Genomic DNA, 16,579 nt, shown 5'->3' with positions numbered 1-16,579 from the left:
CTGTTGCCCAGGCCAGAGTGCAGTGGTGTGATCATAGCTCACTGTAGCTTCAAACTCCTGGGCTCACACAATCTTCCTGCCTCAGCCTCTTGAGTAGCTGGGACTACAGGCACACACTATTACATCTGGTTAATTAAAACTTTTTTTTGTAGAGACAGGGTCTCATCTTGTTGCCCAGGCTAGTCTTGTACTCCTGGCCTCAAGCAATCCTCCTTCCTTGGCCTCCCAAAGTGCTGGGATTACAGGTATGAGCCACCATGCCCAGCTGGCTTTACTTTTTTAGTACTCTTATGAGTTGAGTTAAGCTGTTATCATAGTTTTAGTTCCTAAATTCTTCAAATTTAACTTAATATAACCACACTGAAAAGATATACCTATTCATTTAGTAAGGTATCTGTTAAAATACCTACTTTATTTTCCAGTACATGTTAATTTTCAGTTACAGAGTTGAAGAGTTTTATAATTTGACCGCAGCTTTCTTATTGGTGAATAGAAAGTATGATTTTTTTTTCACTTTTTAAGGGTATGTTTTTATATTTGTTTTCTTAGAAATACTTGAACTGTTTTCATCTGTGTTATACTTTACCTGCTGTTTCAATTAGGAGTACATTGATTGAAAGTAACAGAAACTTACTTGGCTAACTTAAGCACAAATGGAGATTTTTGGTTCACCTAGCTGTAGGGGTAGATCAAGCACTAGTTGCATCGGGTCCCTGTTCTCACCATCTCTTGGGTAGACTCTCTGCACATGGTGAACATGATGGTGAGTATGACGGTGGCCAGTAGCCCAAGGCTCATCATACTTCGTAAGACTGCTTCTTCCTCAGTATCTCGTGCAGGCAGCTTGCAGAGGGACCCTAAATGAGCTTGGGTCATATGCCCATCACTGAGTCAATCAGTTTAGTCAAGAGAAATGGACTTTGGGAGGCTGAGGTGGGCGCATCATTTGAGGTCAGGAGTTCGAGACCAGCCTGAGCAACATGATGAAACCCCCGTCTGTACTGAAATACAAAAAAATTTTAGCTAGGCATGGTGGCACATGCCTATAGTCCCAGCTACTTGGGAGGCTGAGATAGGATAATTGCTTGAACCTGGAATGCAGAGGTTTCAGTGAGCTGAGATTGCGCCATTGCACTCTATCCTGGGCACAGAGCAAGACTCTGTCTCAAAAAAAAAAAAAGAAAAAAAGACAATGGGACACTGATTGAGCATATCCAGCCTCAGGCCATCCACATGCAAAGGAAAAGAGAAAGAGAAGAGGGCTTTTGTAACCTGAAGATGGAAAGGATGTTAGGACAAACAGTAGTATTAGATTACACCTTATTTACCGAGAGACTTGTGGTAGTTTTTTAAAACTTTGTTTTTCAGAAACTTGATTAAATGAGATACATGTGTAAAATCACTTGGTAGAGTGCCTGGCACTTAGAAGATTGGCCCTGAACCACAGCTAGAATTTAGTTTACCTCAGGTGATAAAGGGAGTGTTTGACTTAAACAATTATTTTGATATAATTTTGCATTTACAGAAAAGTTTTAAGAATTGTACAAACAATTCGTGCATGTCCTTTATCCAGATTCACTAGTTTAACATTTTGTCCCATATACGTTGGGACAAAGTATTGGCTCTGTTTCTTTTTACACAAACCCTCCTCGCCCCCAGCACACACCCTTTTTCTGAAAGATGTGAGAGCAATTTGCAGACATGTACTTTTAACCATGAATACTTCAATGCATTTCCTAAGAATAAGAATTTTCTGTTACATTGCCACAATTTGTTGATAAAAATCAGGACATTTAACACTGATGCAATACTATTATCTAATCTAGAGTTTATATTTAAATTTTAACAATCATTCTAATTTTCCATAGAAGTTTATTTTTGCTGGTATAGGATAACATACTGTTTTTGTTGTGTCTCTTTAGCTTCCTTTAATCTGGAACAACTCTTCAGTCTTTTGTGATCTTGACAGTGTTGAAGAATATACGCCTGTTATTTTATAGTTCTTCAATTTGTTTTTGTCTGATGTTTCCTCATGATTAGATTCAATTTATATGTCCTTAGCAGGAATACTCGGGGCATCAGACTAGGAGATTTATGATGTTGGTTTGACCCATTATTGGTGATGTTAACCTTAATTATAAGTTAATAAGTTCATGTTCATTAAGTTAATCTCTGTAAAGTTACTATTTATTCCTTTTAATAATTTATGAAAAGATACTTCGAGACTATGTAAAAATATTATCTTCTTCATCAAACTGCCTCCCACTCTCTTAGCATCTATTGATGACTCTTGGCTGAGTCATTTATTACTAAGATAGTTTGCCAAATGGTGATATTTCCAACTCCGTAATTCCTTCCATATTGATTAGTTGGTATTCTACTCCAAGGAAGAGCTTCCTGTCTCATGCCCATATATTTATTTGTTTTTTTGGGGTCAGATTAGACTTGTAGATTCTCATTTTATTTCATAAATATATTATTATTGTCATTTTTAAATTTTGATGTTAAAAGTGCCCTAGATTTGGCCAGCGGGAGCCCCATCAAGCCAGCTACAGTGATTTTTTTTTTAAATTTTATATGTGTCCTCATCATTTTTTGAGCACTTCCTTGCTGGCACAAGATGTTCCAGGCTTATCTTGTACTTTCTTAGTCCCAGCCCCCAAATCAGCCATTTTCCACAGAGACCTGTTCTTTTTCTGGTGGTTGATGGTATTTAAAAAAACAAGATAACAGTGCTGGCTGTGCTCATTCCAATGGGGTGTATTTGCTTCAAGGCCCTTTCAATGGACAGAGCTAAGAATTGTGAATATAAAACCTTGAAACAAATAACATAATAGACATATGTATATAGTGCTATGATAAATCAGAGGGGCATAAAATTCTGTTGTGATGTGGCCAAGGGAGGGTCAAGAGAAATGTCAAGAAAGTCTTCCATTTAAGCACAGTTTTGCAGTCTTTACTTTTTTTTTTTATAGGCTATAAAAAAGCTGGAAAAGATATAAAGGAGAAGACCCAAAATAATAAAATGGATAATCCCAAGTTTAAAATACTTGCCTTATATAATTTTATACTGTGTCAGGCAACAGGTAGACAAAAGCAAGCCACTTAGTTGCAGAAGTATGTACATATATTGGCAAAAAGTAAAAACACTGTAAAACTTTAAAGGACGTAAGCTAATTATATAAGAGATGTCAGAGAGACAAGTCAACAGTGCAAAGAATAAGTGATACAAGAAGCCAAGAAAGGATCAGTGTGGTTTACGAATGATTATTAAGTCTAGTAATATACAGCTGGTAATTTAAAACACTTTCTCATCCATAGGTGTGGTATATTTGTTGGCACATTGTTTCTGAAGCATAGACATATACCCAGACCATAGGTATTTAAATTGTGTTAACTAAATCAAAAGGTTTATGAATTTGGATTTTTCCCTATTATGAACATGTATAATTATTTTGAACCAAGTAAGCATATGCATTTTCAATTTATTTTACAATATTTAAATAATTTTGTTTTTGTGCCTATTTTCCAATAGATTTATTTGTGATATTGAGAATAATTATAATGTTAATATTTGCCTTTATGCCTTTAGTGCCTATTACTTAGTCTAGTAGTAGGTGCTTTGTTGATTGAATAAATAAAATAGATTTTTCAAATGTAATTTTTTTCAGGTAAATTTCATCTGATTTCCAAGTTAGGAAGAGTGGAAAAAAGTGTAGAAGCTCACTGTGGAGCAGTACTTGCAGGAAGATGGAATTATGAAGGAACAGCATTAGTTACAGGTAAGTTGTCTGTAAAAATGACATTTGAAATGAATATTTTAAAGAAAAATTTCCAAAGAAACAGAATATTTTCATTTAGCAATAGTGTCTTTCATTGTGTAATAGCAAATAATTGGCATAGTATTGTTCTACACTGCTATATAAATGTTATAATTCAGAATGTTATATTAATCATTTTCTTATGTGACCTTTGGAGACTGTTCTGTCAAAGAAGGCTTTTGGAATGGTCACGTATGGAATAAATAAAAGTTGTAATTCTTTAAAATTTGAAAATTCTAAATATTCTCATTTAACTGACCATTATCCCCATTCTGTCTGTTTCCAATCCCCTGCCCTACTCTAATGATTCAACCTATTACATTAGTTTTCTATTGCTCATAACAAATGACTCTAATAGTTAGTGACTTAAAATCATAAGCATATAGTACCTGATAGTTTCTGTGGGTCAGGGATCAGTTTAGGTGGGTGGTTCTGTCTGACTCAGAGCCTCTCGTGAGGTTCTGGTCAAATTGTTGGATGCGGCGGCAGTCATATGAAGGCTTGTCTGGGGCTGGAGGATCCACTTCCAAGATGTCTTACTCACATGGTTGTTGGCAGGAGGCATTAGTTCTTCTCTGGCTTTGACAGGAGACCTTAATTAATTCCTTGCCACATGGGCATCTCCATAGGGTTGCTTAAGTGTTTTTAAACATGACAGCTGGTGTCTCCCAGTGATCCAAAAGAGAGCCAGGTAGAAGCTACTGTATCTTTTGTAGTGTACCCTCAGATATTATACTCTGTTTCAGTTATATTCTGTTAACTTAGCAAGTCACTAAGTACAGCCCACAGTGGAAGAGAGGGAAATTAAACTGTGCCTCTTGAAGGGAAGAATAAGAAAGAATTTGAGGATGTGTTTTAAAACCACCATACCTATACTGTGGGCCTTCTCTAGGACTTTCCTCAGTGAATTGGCCCTTGTCTTACTTGTATCTTTAACATGTTTTCCAGTGGTTTCTTTGTCAGCATGTAAATATGTTCGGATGTCACCCATCTTAAAAATTAAGAAGAAATAGAAATCCCTCTCTTAACAAACAGCTCTCTCTACCTGCAACTATTTTCTTTCTCCCTTTTTCAGCAAAGCTGTTCAAAAGAGTAGTCTATTACCTCACTTCATTCAGTCCCCAACTCACTGGAATTTGGCTGCAGCTCTTCTTATTACACTGGAAACACTTTTCTTAGAATTCTAAGATGGAGACTGCAGTGACAAAGGAAACATTATTTGAGTAATATACTTACAAGTCTTCTAAGATTGAAGGAAATAAAATAAAAATTTTAGTCATGAAAGTTAAGCTACTTTGATAAAATCGTTTCAAAGTAATTTCTATTAAATGATAGTTATAAAGTACTCTGTCATTTAAACTGTTTCTGAATTTTAAATATGTAGTAATATTCCATGATTTGAGGAAGCCTAGAAGAAAAAAGAATATGCGGTAGATACTGTTGATTTTTATATGCAAATTTAATGTTTAAATTTATTTTCTATAGGTAAAAATACTGATTAATTTTTTTTTCCCTGTATAGTTGGAGAAGATGGACAAATAAAAATTTGGTCAAAGACTGGGATGCTTAGATCAACTTTAGCTCAGCAAGGTATGTTTTACAATTGACAATTTCATTTTTGCAAATTATACAATACAAAAATGCCTTAAAGTTTTCCTTTAGAAACAATCTAATACGGTGGTTGAGACTGACTTTGGTTGAGGTCAAAACAGTAATCTCTTATATTTTACACTTTTTTGTCTTTCTTTGCTTGGTACCTGATGTACCATGGTAACGCTATTATTTCAAGCCAAGAAATATAGGAAATACTCAAGGGCTTTTTTTTTATGTTAGTGAATCTCTAGAAAGGCAGTTACAAGCTAAATATTTTCAAAAAATAATTGTGAAATGTTTGAAGCATATCTTATATAGAATAGAATTGGGGGTCTAGTTAAGTAAATCATAGTACGAAAAGATATTGAGTATCTCCTTACTTAAAAACCCCCGATAACTTCATAATATTAACACCCTTTCCAAATTAAGTTGTATGTTTGATTTCTATACTGATGGAGGGGAACAGACACACTAAGAATCTGAAACCACACTATTTAGAGGAGCATCTTAATTTTTTATGTTTATATAAAGGAGTGGCCATAAAGTCAATCCAATGGTCCTTCCTATTGGAAGTTAGATTACATATGATTTTTTCTGTGTAACAGATTTTCTTAATTAGATTTTACATAGGAACAGTAAGCAGTTTTAATGTTTACCTGAGCATGTATCAGCTGATCTTTAGGTTGCCAAAAAACTTGCTGACTATTCCTCAGAACTATTTGATAAAGTCATATTGTGAAACATTTTCACAATAACTGACTTCCAAAAATTTCCAAATTTTATTTTTAAAACCATGTTTACTTTTAGGATAAGGTTCAAATCACTTGCATTTCTTTAGCTGTATATTAACTGAATGTTAGCAAAGGTAACCAGAAATACTAGGTAGTATTTCTTTTCTAAGCTTAAATGTTTGCTACAGATAATCTCAAGGCAGAATATTTATTCATGAGTAGAAAATTCAGAGTTCATAGAAGTAGCCATGGGTAAGTTTCAGTTAACAGCAAAAGTCAACTTATTGTTACTTTAGTAATAAATGTACCTTTAGAACATAAATCTTACTTTAATCTCCTAGTAGGCAGATGGATTTACTTTTGGCTTCATAGATTTTTCTTTTAAGACTCATTATTTGACATTCTCACTTTGTGACGAATGACTTATGAATAATTGACAGAATTCTTCCAGAGATCACTGGCCTTTTGGAAGAACTACAAGAATTTCAGCTGCTGTTACTACTGAGACAGTGTGCAGCAGCTGAAATGCTATATCCATTTTTCCTTTCTTTTCTCTTTCTTCTATCAATTTGTTGCCTGTAGATGACACAGATCTTCAGAGAAATTCTAAAAGCCCATCCCACTATCCACCATGGAAGATTTTTTCTTTTTCTTTCTTTTCTTTTTTCTTTTTTTTTTTTTTAGACGGTCTTGCTCTGTCACCCAACTGGAGTACAGTGGCACCATCTTGGCTCACTGTAACCTCCTCCTCCTGGACTCAATCGATCTTGCCACCTCAGCTTCCCAAGTTGCTGGGAGTACATGTGTAGAGCCGGGATTTTGCCATGTTCCCAGGCTGGTCTTAAACTCCTGGGCTCAAGTGATCCTCCTGCTTTAGCCTCCCAAAGTGTTGGGATTACAGGTGTGAGCCACTGTGCCAGTCTGAAGATTTGAATTCTTTCCTGAGACCCTTCACCAGTGCCCTCCCAGTGCTTCTTCCACTTCCTTCAATTTTTCTGTTATCTCCTTCCCATTTACTACCTGTGGATTCACCATTTCAGATGTTCCAGAGTCTAAAATGGAAACTTGGAATAAGTTGTTTAATATAAACATTGTTAATTGTTTAGTCTATGTCAGGGGTCCCCAACCCTTGGGCCACAGACCAGTAGCTATCTGCTGTCTGTTAGGAACTGGGCAGTACAGCAGGAGATGAGCGGTGGGTGGGCGAGTGAGTAAAGCTTTATCTGTATTTACAGCTGCTCCCCATCACTTCCATTACTGCCTGACCTGCACCTCCTGTCAGATCAGTGGTGACATTAGATTCTCATAGAAGCATAAACCCTATTGTGAACTGTGCATACGAGGGATCTGGGTCGTTCACTCCTTATGAGAGTCTAATGCCTGATGATCTGTCACTGTCTCCCATCACCCCCAGCAGTGACCATCTTGTTGCAGGAAAACAAGTTCAGGGCTCCCACTGATTCTATGTTATGGTGAGTTGTATAATTATTTCATTATATATTACAATGTAATAATAGAAATAAAGTGCAAAATAAATGTAATGCCCTTGAATTATCCTGAACCACCCCCACCTGGTCCATGGAAAAATTGTCTTCCACAAAACCAGTCCCTGCTGCCAAAAAGGCTGGGAATCACTGGTTTAGGTGATAATAGTGCTAATAGTTTAGTGCTATAGTTTTCCTGTATAATGAGTCTGGAAACCAAATTGCTACTTATTTTATTCTCATGGGGAAAATGCATTCAGAGTCTCCAGACTTGGAAAGGCTGGTTGGAAGCACATGTTCACAATGAAGAATTGGAGATCACAAATAGATGACCTCTGAGCTTAATCTGGCCCATTAGCATGGTGGAGACCCAATATTAAAAATCAGGACATTTTGGCCAGGCATCGTGGCTCACGCCTGTAATCCCAGCATTTCGGGAGGCCAAGATGGGTGGATCACTTGAGCTCAGGAATTTGAGACCAGCCTGGGCAACATGGCAAAACCCCATCTCTACAAAAAATACAAAATTTGCTTCTGCTTTTGATATTCTAGTGATGAAGCTATTGCCTAATCCCATGCCATAAAAATTTCACTTACAGTGAAATTTCAGTGCTTACATTCAGGTCTGTGATTCATTTTGAGTTGGTTTTTGTGTGCAGTGTTTATTTTAGAGAGGGGATGGTGATGCTCTTCCCCTTACTGCCCTCCCATAGATGGGTAAACAAGATTTTCTTAAAAGGTAAAATACAGATTATACCATGTAATACAGTTGATTTTCTTATGTATTCATCATATCATGTAATGATACTACCCATCAACATTTAAAATGTGTTTTCCTTAACATCAAATGACTTTGAAATGACTATCATTTTTGTCCTATTTTAATTTTATTGTTCTCAAAGTTTGTTAATTATGGATTAATAAACAGAATTAAATTAGATAGATATTCCCATTTTGGCTAACCTCTTGGTATTTCAACAGAGTAATCTGATACCTTTTTCTGGACTAAGAATTACAAACTTACTGTAGAACTATGCATCTGATTTTTGAGCGTTTAATCATTGGTGCCATCTATACTTTCCTCATAAGGCATAGACTTTTCCTTTTTCATCTCCGGAAAAATCAGTAGAGCAGTTAAGTTGTTATAATGACAGTAACCCAAAAGGAAAGGTCCCTAATTACTTATAAAATTTCTTTGATCTATTAGAGACTGCAAGTTTTGAGGGTGATTGTAAATCTGAACTACTGAGAGTTGGATGCTAAAGGCTCAAGTAAGAAGGCCAAGGCAGCTGGGGGTGCAAGACTACTGCCTCCTTTGAAGGGAGAAACTAAATTTTGACACAAAAATGAAATAATATAAACCTGAATTATCATAAAATTTGGAAATCTGTAAAGTGTTGGAAGCATCCATGTGACTTTGTCTATGTGTGTTCATTATACTTATTTCTTGATGAATAGAGATTAATTCCTGAATTCATTTCTTGACTATTGGAGCCAGATGTTCAGATAGAAAAAGCCATAGTCATTAACTTCTCTTCTAATCCAGAAGATACTTTAATCTCAGTTTTGGGTGGGGGGATTTGACTTAGTTTAAAAATGATTCTTACTGGTATTTATGGGGAGTTTATTGTTCCTTATTAGAGAAAAATAATATGTACACCAGAGATAATTATACTTAGGCCATATCTTTTGTGTCATTGTTCCAGTTTTAATCTCTAATTAAAATATATAAAGTAATGCTGCAAACCTTTAAGGACGTTTTCCCCACACTATTTTCAAGTGGAGGAATAGAACAACAAAATATGGAACTTGCCTGTAATGAATTTAGTAAAGGAGGTAAACTGTAAATACAAGTAATTGTGGCTGGGCACAGTGGCTCATGCCTGTAATCTCAACACTTGAGAGGCTGAAGTGGGCACATCACTTGAGCCCAGGAGCTGGAGATCAGCCTGGGCAACATGGGAAAACCCCATCTCTACAAAAAATACAAAAGTTAGCCGGGCATAGTGGTGTATCCCTGTAGTCCCAGCTACTCAGAAGGCTGAGGTGAGAGGATCATCTGAGCCCGTGGGCGTTGGGGCTACAGTGAGCTGTGATCATGCCGCTGCACTCCAGCCTGGGCACCAGAGTAAGACCCTTTCTCAAAAAAAATCAATCAATACAAATTAATAAATAAATAATTGTAATACAAAGGAATGTGCTTAAGGTGCTGTTGGTGGCAGGTGGGAGTGGACCAGAGGGTGGAGATTAATGTTCTGGGGAGAGTGAATGTATTGGGAAGGCTTCCTGGCAAATATTGCAGCATCTTTTGAACTGGGCTTTGAAGAATGAAGAAATGGGAAAGGAAATGGGCTTGTTGGCATTGGAGTGAAGCTGTTAAGAAGCTTAGCATCATAAGAGGCTTAGAGACAGAAGACCGTGAGACCTAAAAGTCAGGTGAGTGGGAGCTAACTCCTTGGGCCAGAGTGTAGGCCGTGTGAAGGATAGTACTGCCAAGGGGACCAAAACACTGACAGTCCTGGATGCTAAAAGAAGGGGTTTGGCATTTATTCTATAAGCATACAAAACCTTTAAAAAATTGACCAGGAAAGTAAAGATAATGCCAATCTTTTAGACAGATTCCCTTTTCAGTAATAATAAAGTTAAACTAGAGGAGGTAGAGATTAAATAGAGGTGGCCAGTAAGATTTCAAATTGTCTATGCTAGTAAGGCAGCGATTAAGGCTTGAATAGAGGCAGTGACAACAGTAGTTGGAAAAGTGGATAGTTCTTAGAGACTGAGAGGGATGTGCCCTGTAAGAATAAAGACGTCAAAGAGGGATAAATTAGGAAATATATGTGGAGGGATGATGGTTTTGGATATGTAGAACTTGAAGCTCTGTGATGGAGATCTCTTTGGATCAAGTAGAAATGTGTTGGAGCTCAGAGGTAAAGGCTAAAATATTAATTTGGGAGTCAGTTACATTAAGTGAAAGGTGAAGCTATGGGGAAGTTGAGACCCCCCAAGGGAGAAGTGGTTGAAGATAGAAACTTAAAAAAAAATGCCTTTATTTAAACTTTTTCTTGTATTGATCCAGTGATATATGTAAGCATGGAGCATGGAATTTTTTGAATAAATCCCACTGACTATTGTTAGCTCATGTCTCCTACAAATAAAATGAAAAGGAAATCATTCTTGGTGTTTGAATGCCAATGGTTTGGCCAAAACAGAAAAAAAAAAATCAAATGGCTACTACTATGAACAATACAGTAAGCAAATGCTTGCTTATTACATTACAAAATAATTTGTAGTAGTTAACAGATAGTGCTATATAGTGCCAGACTCTATTCCAAGTACTTTACTTCTATTCACTCAATATAGACCGATACTGCATTCAAGGCAAAGATAGCTACTGTAATTTATTACAGTAGTGAACAGTTTGTTTCAAAGGCATTCTTAAAAACATACAAAAACAGCGTTTTTAGGGGATACTTTTATAGTATGAATGTGAAAAACATGGTATATTTGACCATGTACTTCCTTAAAACAATTGAAATACATTTTTGTCTCCTCTTCTGTGGTTTAAAATGCCTTCAACAGGTTGAAAGAATTTAGATAATTTGTTTTATGGAGAGATAAGGGTCTGACATTTAACACAACCCCAGGTGCATGTGGTTTCTTAAAAAATGTCAAAAAGGTCACATGATTTTAGTGTACAAAGTTAGAAAAACAAGATCTTTTTGAGTGTCTTAGCAGAAATGGAGCATAAATTAAAATTTCCAATATAAAAAGTAAAAAACTATTTATTATAAAGCTATTTTTTGTTTTTTGTCCATTTTTGTTAATGATGAAATAAATAACATTTTGTTACATAATTTGCTAAACTATTTTAAAGTAATTCAATGCAAAGGCTAAGTTTGTTATTTCCATGCTGACTTTGCAAAGCGAAACATAGCACTGGGAATAATTCATGCTTTAATAAATATATTTTAAAAATTTGAAATATTATAAATTTTTAAAATGCTAGTGGATGGATTTCATAATAATACAAATTATTTCGTGAAGCTGATTCTTCCACTTTTAATAATGATCTTTATTAGAACCACCCAAATTGAAAGTTGTATAGCTATGTAGTTTATTTCCTTTTAGAAAAGAAGATGTTCATATATACAGTAGTTTAATGCTTAATATTTTAAGTGTAAGGAATGATTATAATAAAGATCAAGGTTTTTAATGTGATATCCATTTTGAATTTTTAATGGTTAAGGAGAGTAACTAATGAGTCCTATCTATTGACCATGCTTATTTATCATAAATAAATAATTTATTTGTTTCCATTGCTTGTATTTTGATTGAAGGAATGTGGTTAAAAACCACATGTTATAACAAAGGAATTACTTAACTTTTTCTTTATAAGCTTATTTTCTTTTATTATATAAGTTATACCTGTTTCTTTAACATTATTGTTTACAAATTTGTTTTATAAGCAGGAAATGAATTATCTCTTTGTCCCAAAAGGGAAGATAAATACTATGAAGAAAGGTTCATAAACAAGGAAATGGTGTCATAGCTGACTTAATGGGACCACAAATTAAATGTTAAAGTTAAGAGGACTAAAGAGTCCTTAGTTCCTCATTCTGTACCCCAACCGTGCCTTTTACCACAACTAAAGCCTTAAAGTCACATCCTGTATAACTCAATGGGAGTTGTATTTACTGAATTATTTCCTTGAGGGTAGATGTTTGTCACAGTTTGGTATACACACCAGGAAAGTATAATTTTACTGAGTGTATTTATGAAGATTTGATAGGCTATAAATTAAAACATATTAATTTACTTTTTTGTACAAAAATTATAACTATAATAATGGAAATAAAGATGGCTTATATAATTCTACAACCTTAGCTAGTAAGTCCCTGTCACTCCTTTCCAGTCCTCACCAAGAACTACATTTGAAATATCTGAAATTTTGACTTCTATTTTTGGGGAGTTTATTAAGGTTAAACTTCGTTCATTTGGAGATTTATTTTTGAAGCACAGGTCAACTCCTGGCTACTCCCAGAGAATATTCCCAGAAAATATACTCATCAAGTACAGAAAAAGGAGGAGTACCTTCTGAGGTTGGCCATCTCATCAGGAAGAATTTCTGTGGGTTCCTTTGATACAGAACAATCCTTGATGTCATTGACTAAACAGGATATTTAGACATTTTATAACACCTGAACTGTGGAAGACATGTTTCAGGGGTTTTTTTTTTTTTTTTTTTTGGACTGGGTCTAGACTAGACTTTCTAACCTCTATAAACCATTGGGACTTGCTCACAATTGAATTATGTTTTTATTAGGGAGAAAATAGCACAAAAAAAGTAGGGTACCTCTTAAACAAAAGCATTTGTCTTACTGAAATTTATTCAGTAAGACATTGATTTATTGATTATATCATCAGTTGGGCTTTTCATTTGAATAAACAATTAAATTTTATTGATTGCCCACAAACCCTGAAATTCAGATTTCATTCTACTAAGAATGTAAATTCCTTAATGATTCATTCATTTATTCATTGATTTGTTGATTCACAGAAAGTCAATTACTACAATAGTCTGATTTAGGAGTCCTAGACAATTTTTAAAAGATGGTTTTGTAAATATAGTTGGGTTACTATTTCATAGATTAACTACATAACCTTGATTCACCTGCCTAATGACTAGGCAGCTGGGCCGGGCAAGTGGAAAACAGATTATTTACTGCCGTATAACCAATGCTTTCAATAAATATGATAGTCATTTTTTAAAACTAGGCTTACATAAAGTATAGTCTTCCAGAAGACATTAGGTAATCTAGAAAGTAATTAAGGTAAGAAATACTATACTTAAATGTAATTGATTTTAAAAATACCGTCTCTAAATTCCTATTGGCAATTGAAAACACTATCAAGTGTAATGTAGTTTATAGAGTGGTAGGTAAATCAAACTTGTACTTTTCCTCTGGGAGTAAACTTTATGCTAGTTATAAGATATTGGAGCTTTTTTAAGCCAAGCTTTTGGACTAAAGCCAAACCTAATAGATAACAAAATTTTCCCTAATCTGATATAAAAAATTTTGCCATTTGTGAATTCATGAGTGGGAGGTTATTAGATTGTTTTTGGATGAAGTTATTTCTGTCCATTAGTCTGCTGCTTAAGCAGCATGTGAGGGGAAGTTCTATTGCCTGTTGTAGCATCAGGTATGATAATTAATTTATGAGATGAGTATACCATTTGTATTTTAATATGTAAAATTTAAGTTACTTTATGCATTGAGTCAGTTTAATACTGATGGCTATAACTCCATTGCTGGGTATATACCCAAAAGAAAGGAAATCAGTATATTAAAGAGATAGCTACACTTTTGTGTTTGTTGCAACTCTGTTCACAATACCAAGATTTGGAGGCAACCTAAGTGTCCATCAACAGATGACTAGATAAGGAAAATGTGGTACTTATATACAGTGGAGTACTATTCAGCCATAAAAAAGAATGAGATTCAATAATTTGCTACAACATGGATGGAACTGTAGTTCATTCATTATGTTGAGTGAAATGAGCCAGGCACAGAAAGACAAACATTGCGTGTTCTCACTTATTTGTGGGATCTAAAAATCAAAACAATGGAACCCATGGAGATAGAGAGAAGGATGGTAACAAGATGCTGGGAAAGGTAGTGAGGGGGTTGTGAGGGAGGTGGGGTAGTTAATGGGTACCAAAAATAGAATGAATGAATGAATAAGGCCTAGTATTTGATAACACAACAGGGTGAGAGTACAATTGGATTGTTCATAACACAAAGGAAAAATGCTTGAGAGGATGGATACCCCATTTTCCATGATGTAATTGTTATGTATTGTATGCCTGTATCAAAAGATCTCATGTGCCCCATAAATATATATATCTACTGTGTACCCACAAAAATTAAAAATAAAAATTTTTAAAAAGCTTGCTAGGTGATTACAATGTGCAGCCAAGCCCCAAGACTGCTGCTTTAAACCAACATCATTTGTTGAACTAGTTGCAAATAAATGTAAAAACATTTGCTGCCAATAAATAAATACATACTGATGGCTGTCAATGATGGGAAATGATAAATCATGACTTTTCTGCTATTTCTTTATATATTAAAAATGAAGTATATTTATTTTATCTTATGTATTTCAATAGCACCTATATGGAATTTCTAAAAACTCCATATTTTCTCAGCAAGATCCTAATTAGTTAAAAATATAGTATGTCAGTTGCTCACAGTAGATTTTCAAAGGTCAATATTAACCCAGTCAGCATTTCAACATCAGACTATATACTCTAATTTGAAAGGTCCATTGAAAAGAGAAGAAATGAAATGACACCTCATATGGCTTTTTTGATCCTCTTAACAATCTCTCTTTTTATAAGGCATAATAATTAAAGTTTATCAGCATTTTTTTTCTTTTTTCATCTTACAGGAACACCAGTGTATTCAGTAGCGTGGGGCCCTGATTCAGAAAAGGTTCTTTATACAGCAGGCAAGCAGCTAATCATTAAACCTCTTCAACCAAATGCTAAAGTTTTGCAGGTACTTCTCAGTCATTTGTAAATTGTTATCAGGGTCTGCCTGACTGCTAAACTAGAGGGCACTTGCTTAGGAGTCTCTTTCTTCTGGGTGGTCTTTTTACAGTCTGGTCTTTAAGTACATGGTTTAATCAGCCTTTATTACAGAACAAGGAATATCTTTATATTTCCAACAAGGTTTGTTTTCCCCTTATTCCAACTCATTTTGATAATGATACAGCATAGTTTTGCTAATAAGAACACAGGCTTTGGAGTTAGCTACTTGGGTTCAAATCTTCACTCACTTACCTATACATGACCTTAAGGAAGTTATAAAATATTGTTGAATGTCAGCCTTCAATATCTCAACTAAGAGATGAGAACATCTCTTAAGTTAGTGACACTAATATCAGCTTAACAGGATTGCTGTAAGGATTAAATGAGTTAAAATTGCAAAGTGCAAAGGACAATTCCGGGCATACAGTAAGCACTCAATATACAGTACCTGTTATTATCTGTATTATTATGCTTTTATAAGTTGCTATGCCATCTCTACCTTTTAGTCAACCAAGGAGACCAGGAAAACATTGTAAAATGACTAGGTCTTGAGTAAGAGATTTGTTGGTAGACATTGACAGGCTACAGCAGGCATAGAAGTGTTTTCACAGTTGAGTAGATGTAGATTTTAGGGAATAAGGACATAGAGATGACTTTGAGGTTCCATATTAATAACATCTGTACAGATTATGCTATATGTATTTTACACAGCCAAAATGCATTTACATTTTTATGGTGTGCAGAACACTCTGCTAGGAACTATAGGGACATGCAAGAATAGAACATACAAGCCCCTGTCCTTAGGCACCTAAGGTAAAGAATTTGGGCAAAGGGAAGAAGCTGGGAAAGAGGACTAGTTTTGATGGCTCTTAGTCAAAGTCCTTCCATGCCAATTACCTACGCTGAAAATCTGCTATGAAATTTATACAGCAAAAACAGACAAGTTGAATCTTTTAGTTTATACCTTTAGTTTATAGTTATGTGAATTTGTTTTTTTTTTTCTTTTTTTTAAAATTATACTTTAAGTTCTAGGGTACATGTGCACAATGTGCAGGTTTGTTACATAGGTATACATGTGCCATGTAGGTTTGCTGCACCCATTAACTCATCATTTATATTAGGTATTTCTCCTAATGCTATCCCTCCCCCAGCCCCCCACCTTACGACAGGCCCTGGTGTGTGATGTTCCCCGTCCTGTGTACAAGTGTTCTTATTGTTCAGTTCCCACCTATGAGTGAGAACATGCGGTGTTTGGTTTTCTGTCCTTGTGATAGTTTGCTGAGAATAATGATTTCCAGCTTCATCCATGTCCCTGCAAAGGACATGAACTCATCCTGTATTACGGCTGCATAGTAT

At 35.2% G+C, this 16,579-nt stretch overlaps 1 protein-coding gene across 6 annotated transcripts in view; it reads left to right on the top strand.

The window, feature by feature from the left end:
* IFT80 (intraflagellar transport 80) overlaps positions 1-16,579 on the top strand; it is a 146,980-nt gene that overhangs the window by 18,627 nt on the left and 111,774 nt on the right. For all 6 annotated transcript variants that reach the window (XM_063805243.1, XM_054680288.2, XM_054680287.2 and 3 more), the window contains 3 exon segments: positions 3,672-3,782; positions 5,343-5,411; positions 15,082-15,191. In XM_063805243.1, the coding sequence (XP_063661313.1) occupies positions 5,384-5,411; positions 15,082-15,191 (138 nt within the window). In that variant the 5' untranslated portion in view covers positions 3,672-3,782; positions 5,343-5,383.

The sequence above is a fragment of the Pan troglodytes genome, chromosome 2 (assembly GCF_028858775.2).
Source record: "Pan troglodytes isolate AG18354 chromosome 2, NHGRI_mPanTro3-v2.0_pri, whole genome shotgun sequence".
NCBI classification, from domain to species: Eukaryota; Metazoa; Chordata; class Mammalia; order Primates; family Hominidae; genus Pan; species Pan troglodytes.
Note: the sequence above shows the minus strand (reverse complement) of the source record. Positions and strands in the feature narration are given on the sequence as shown.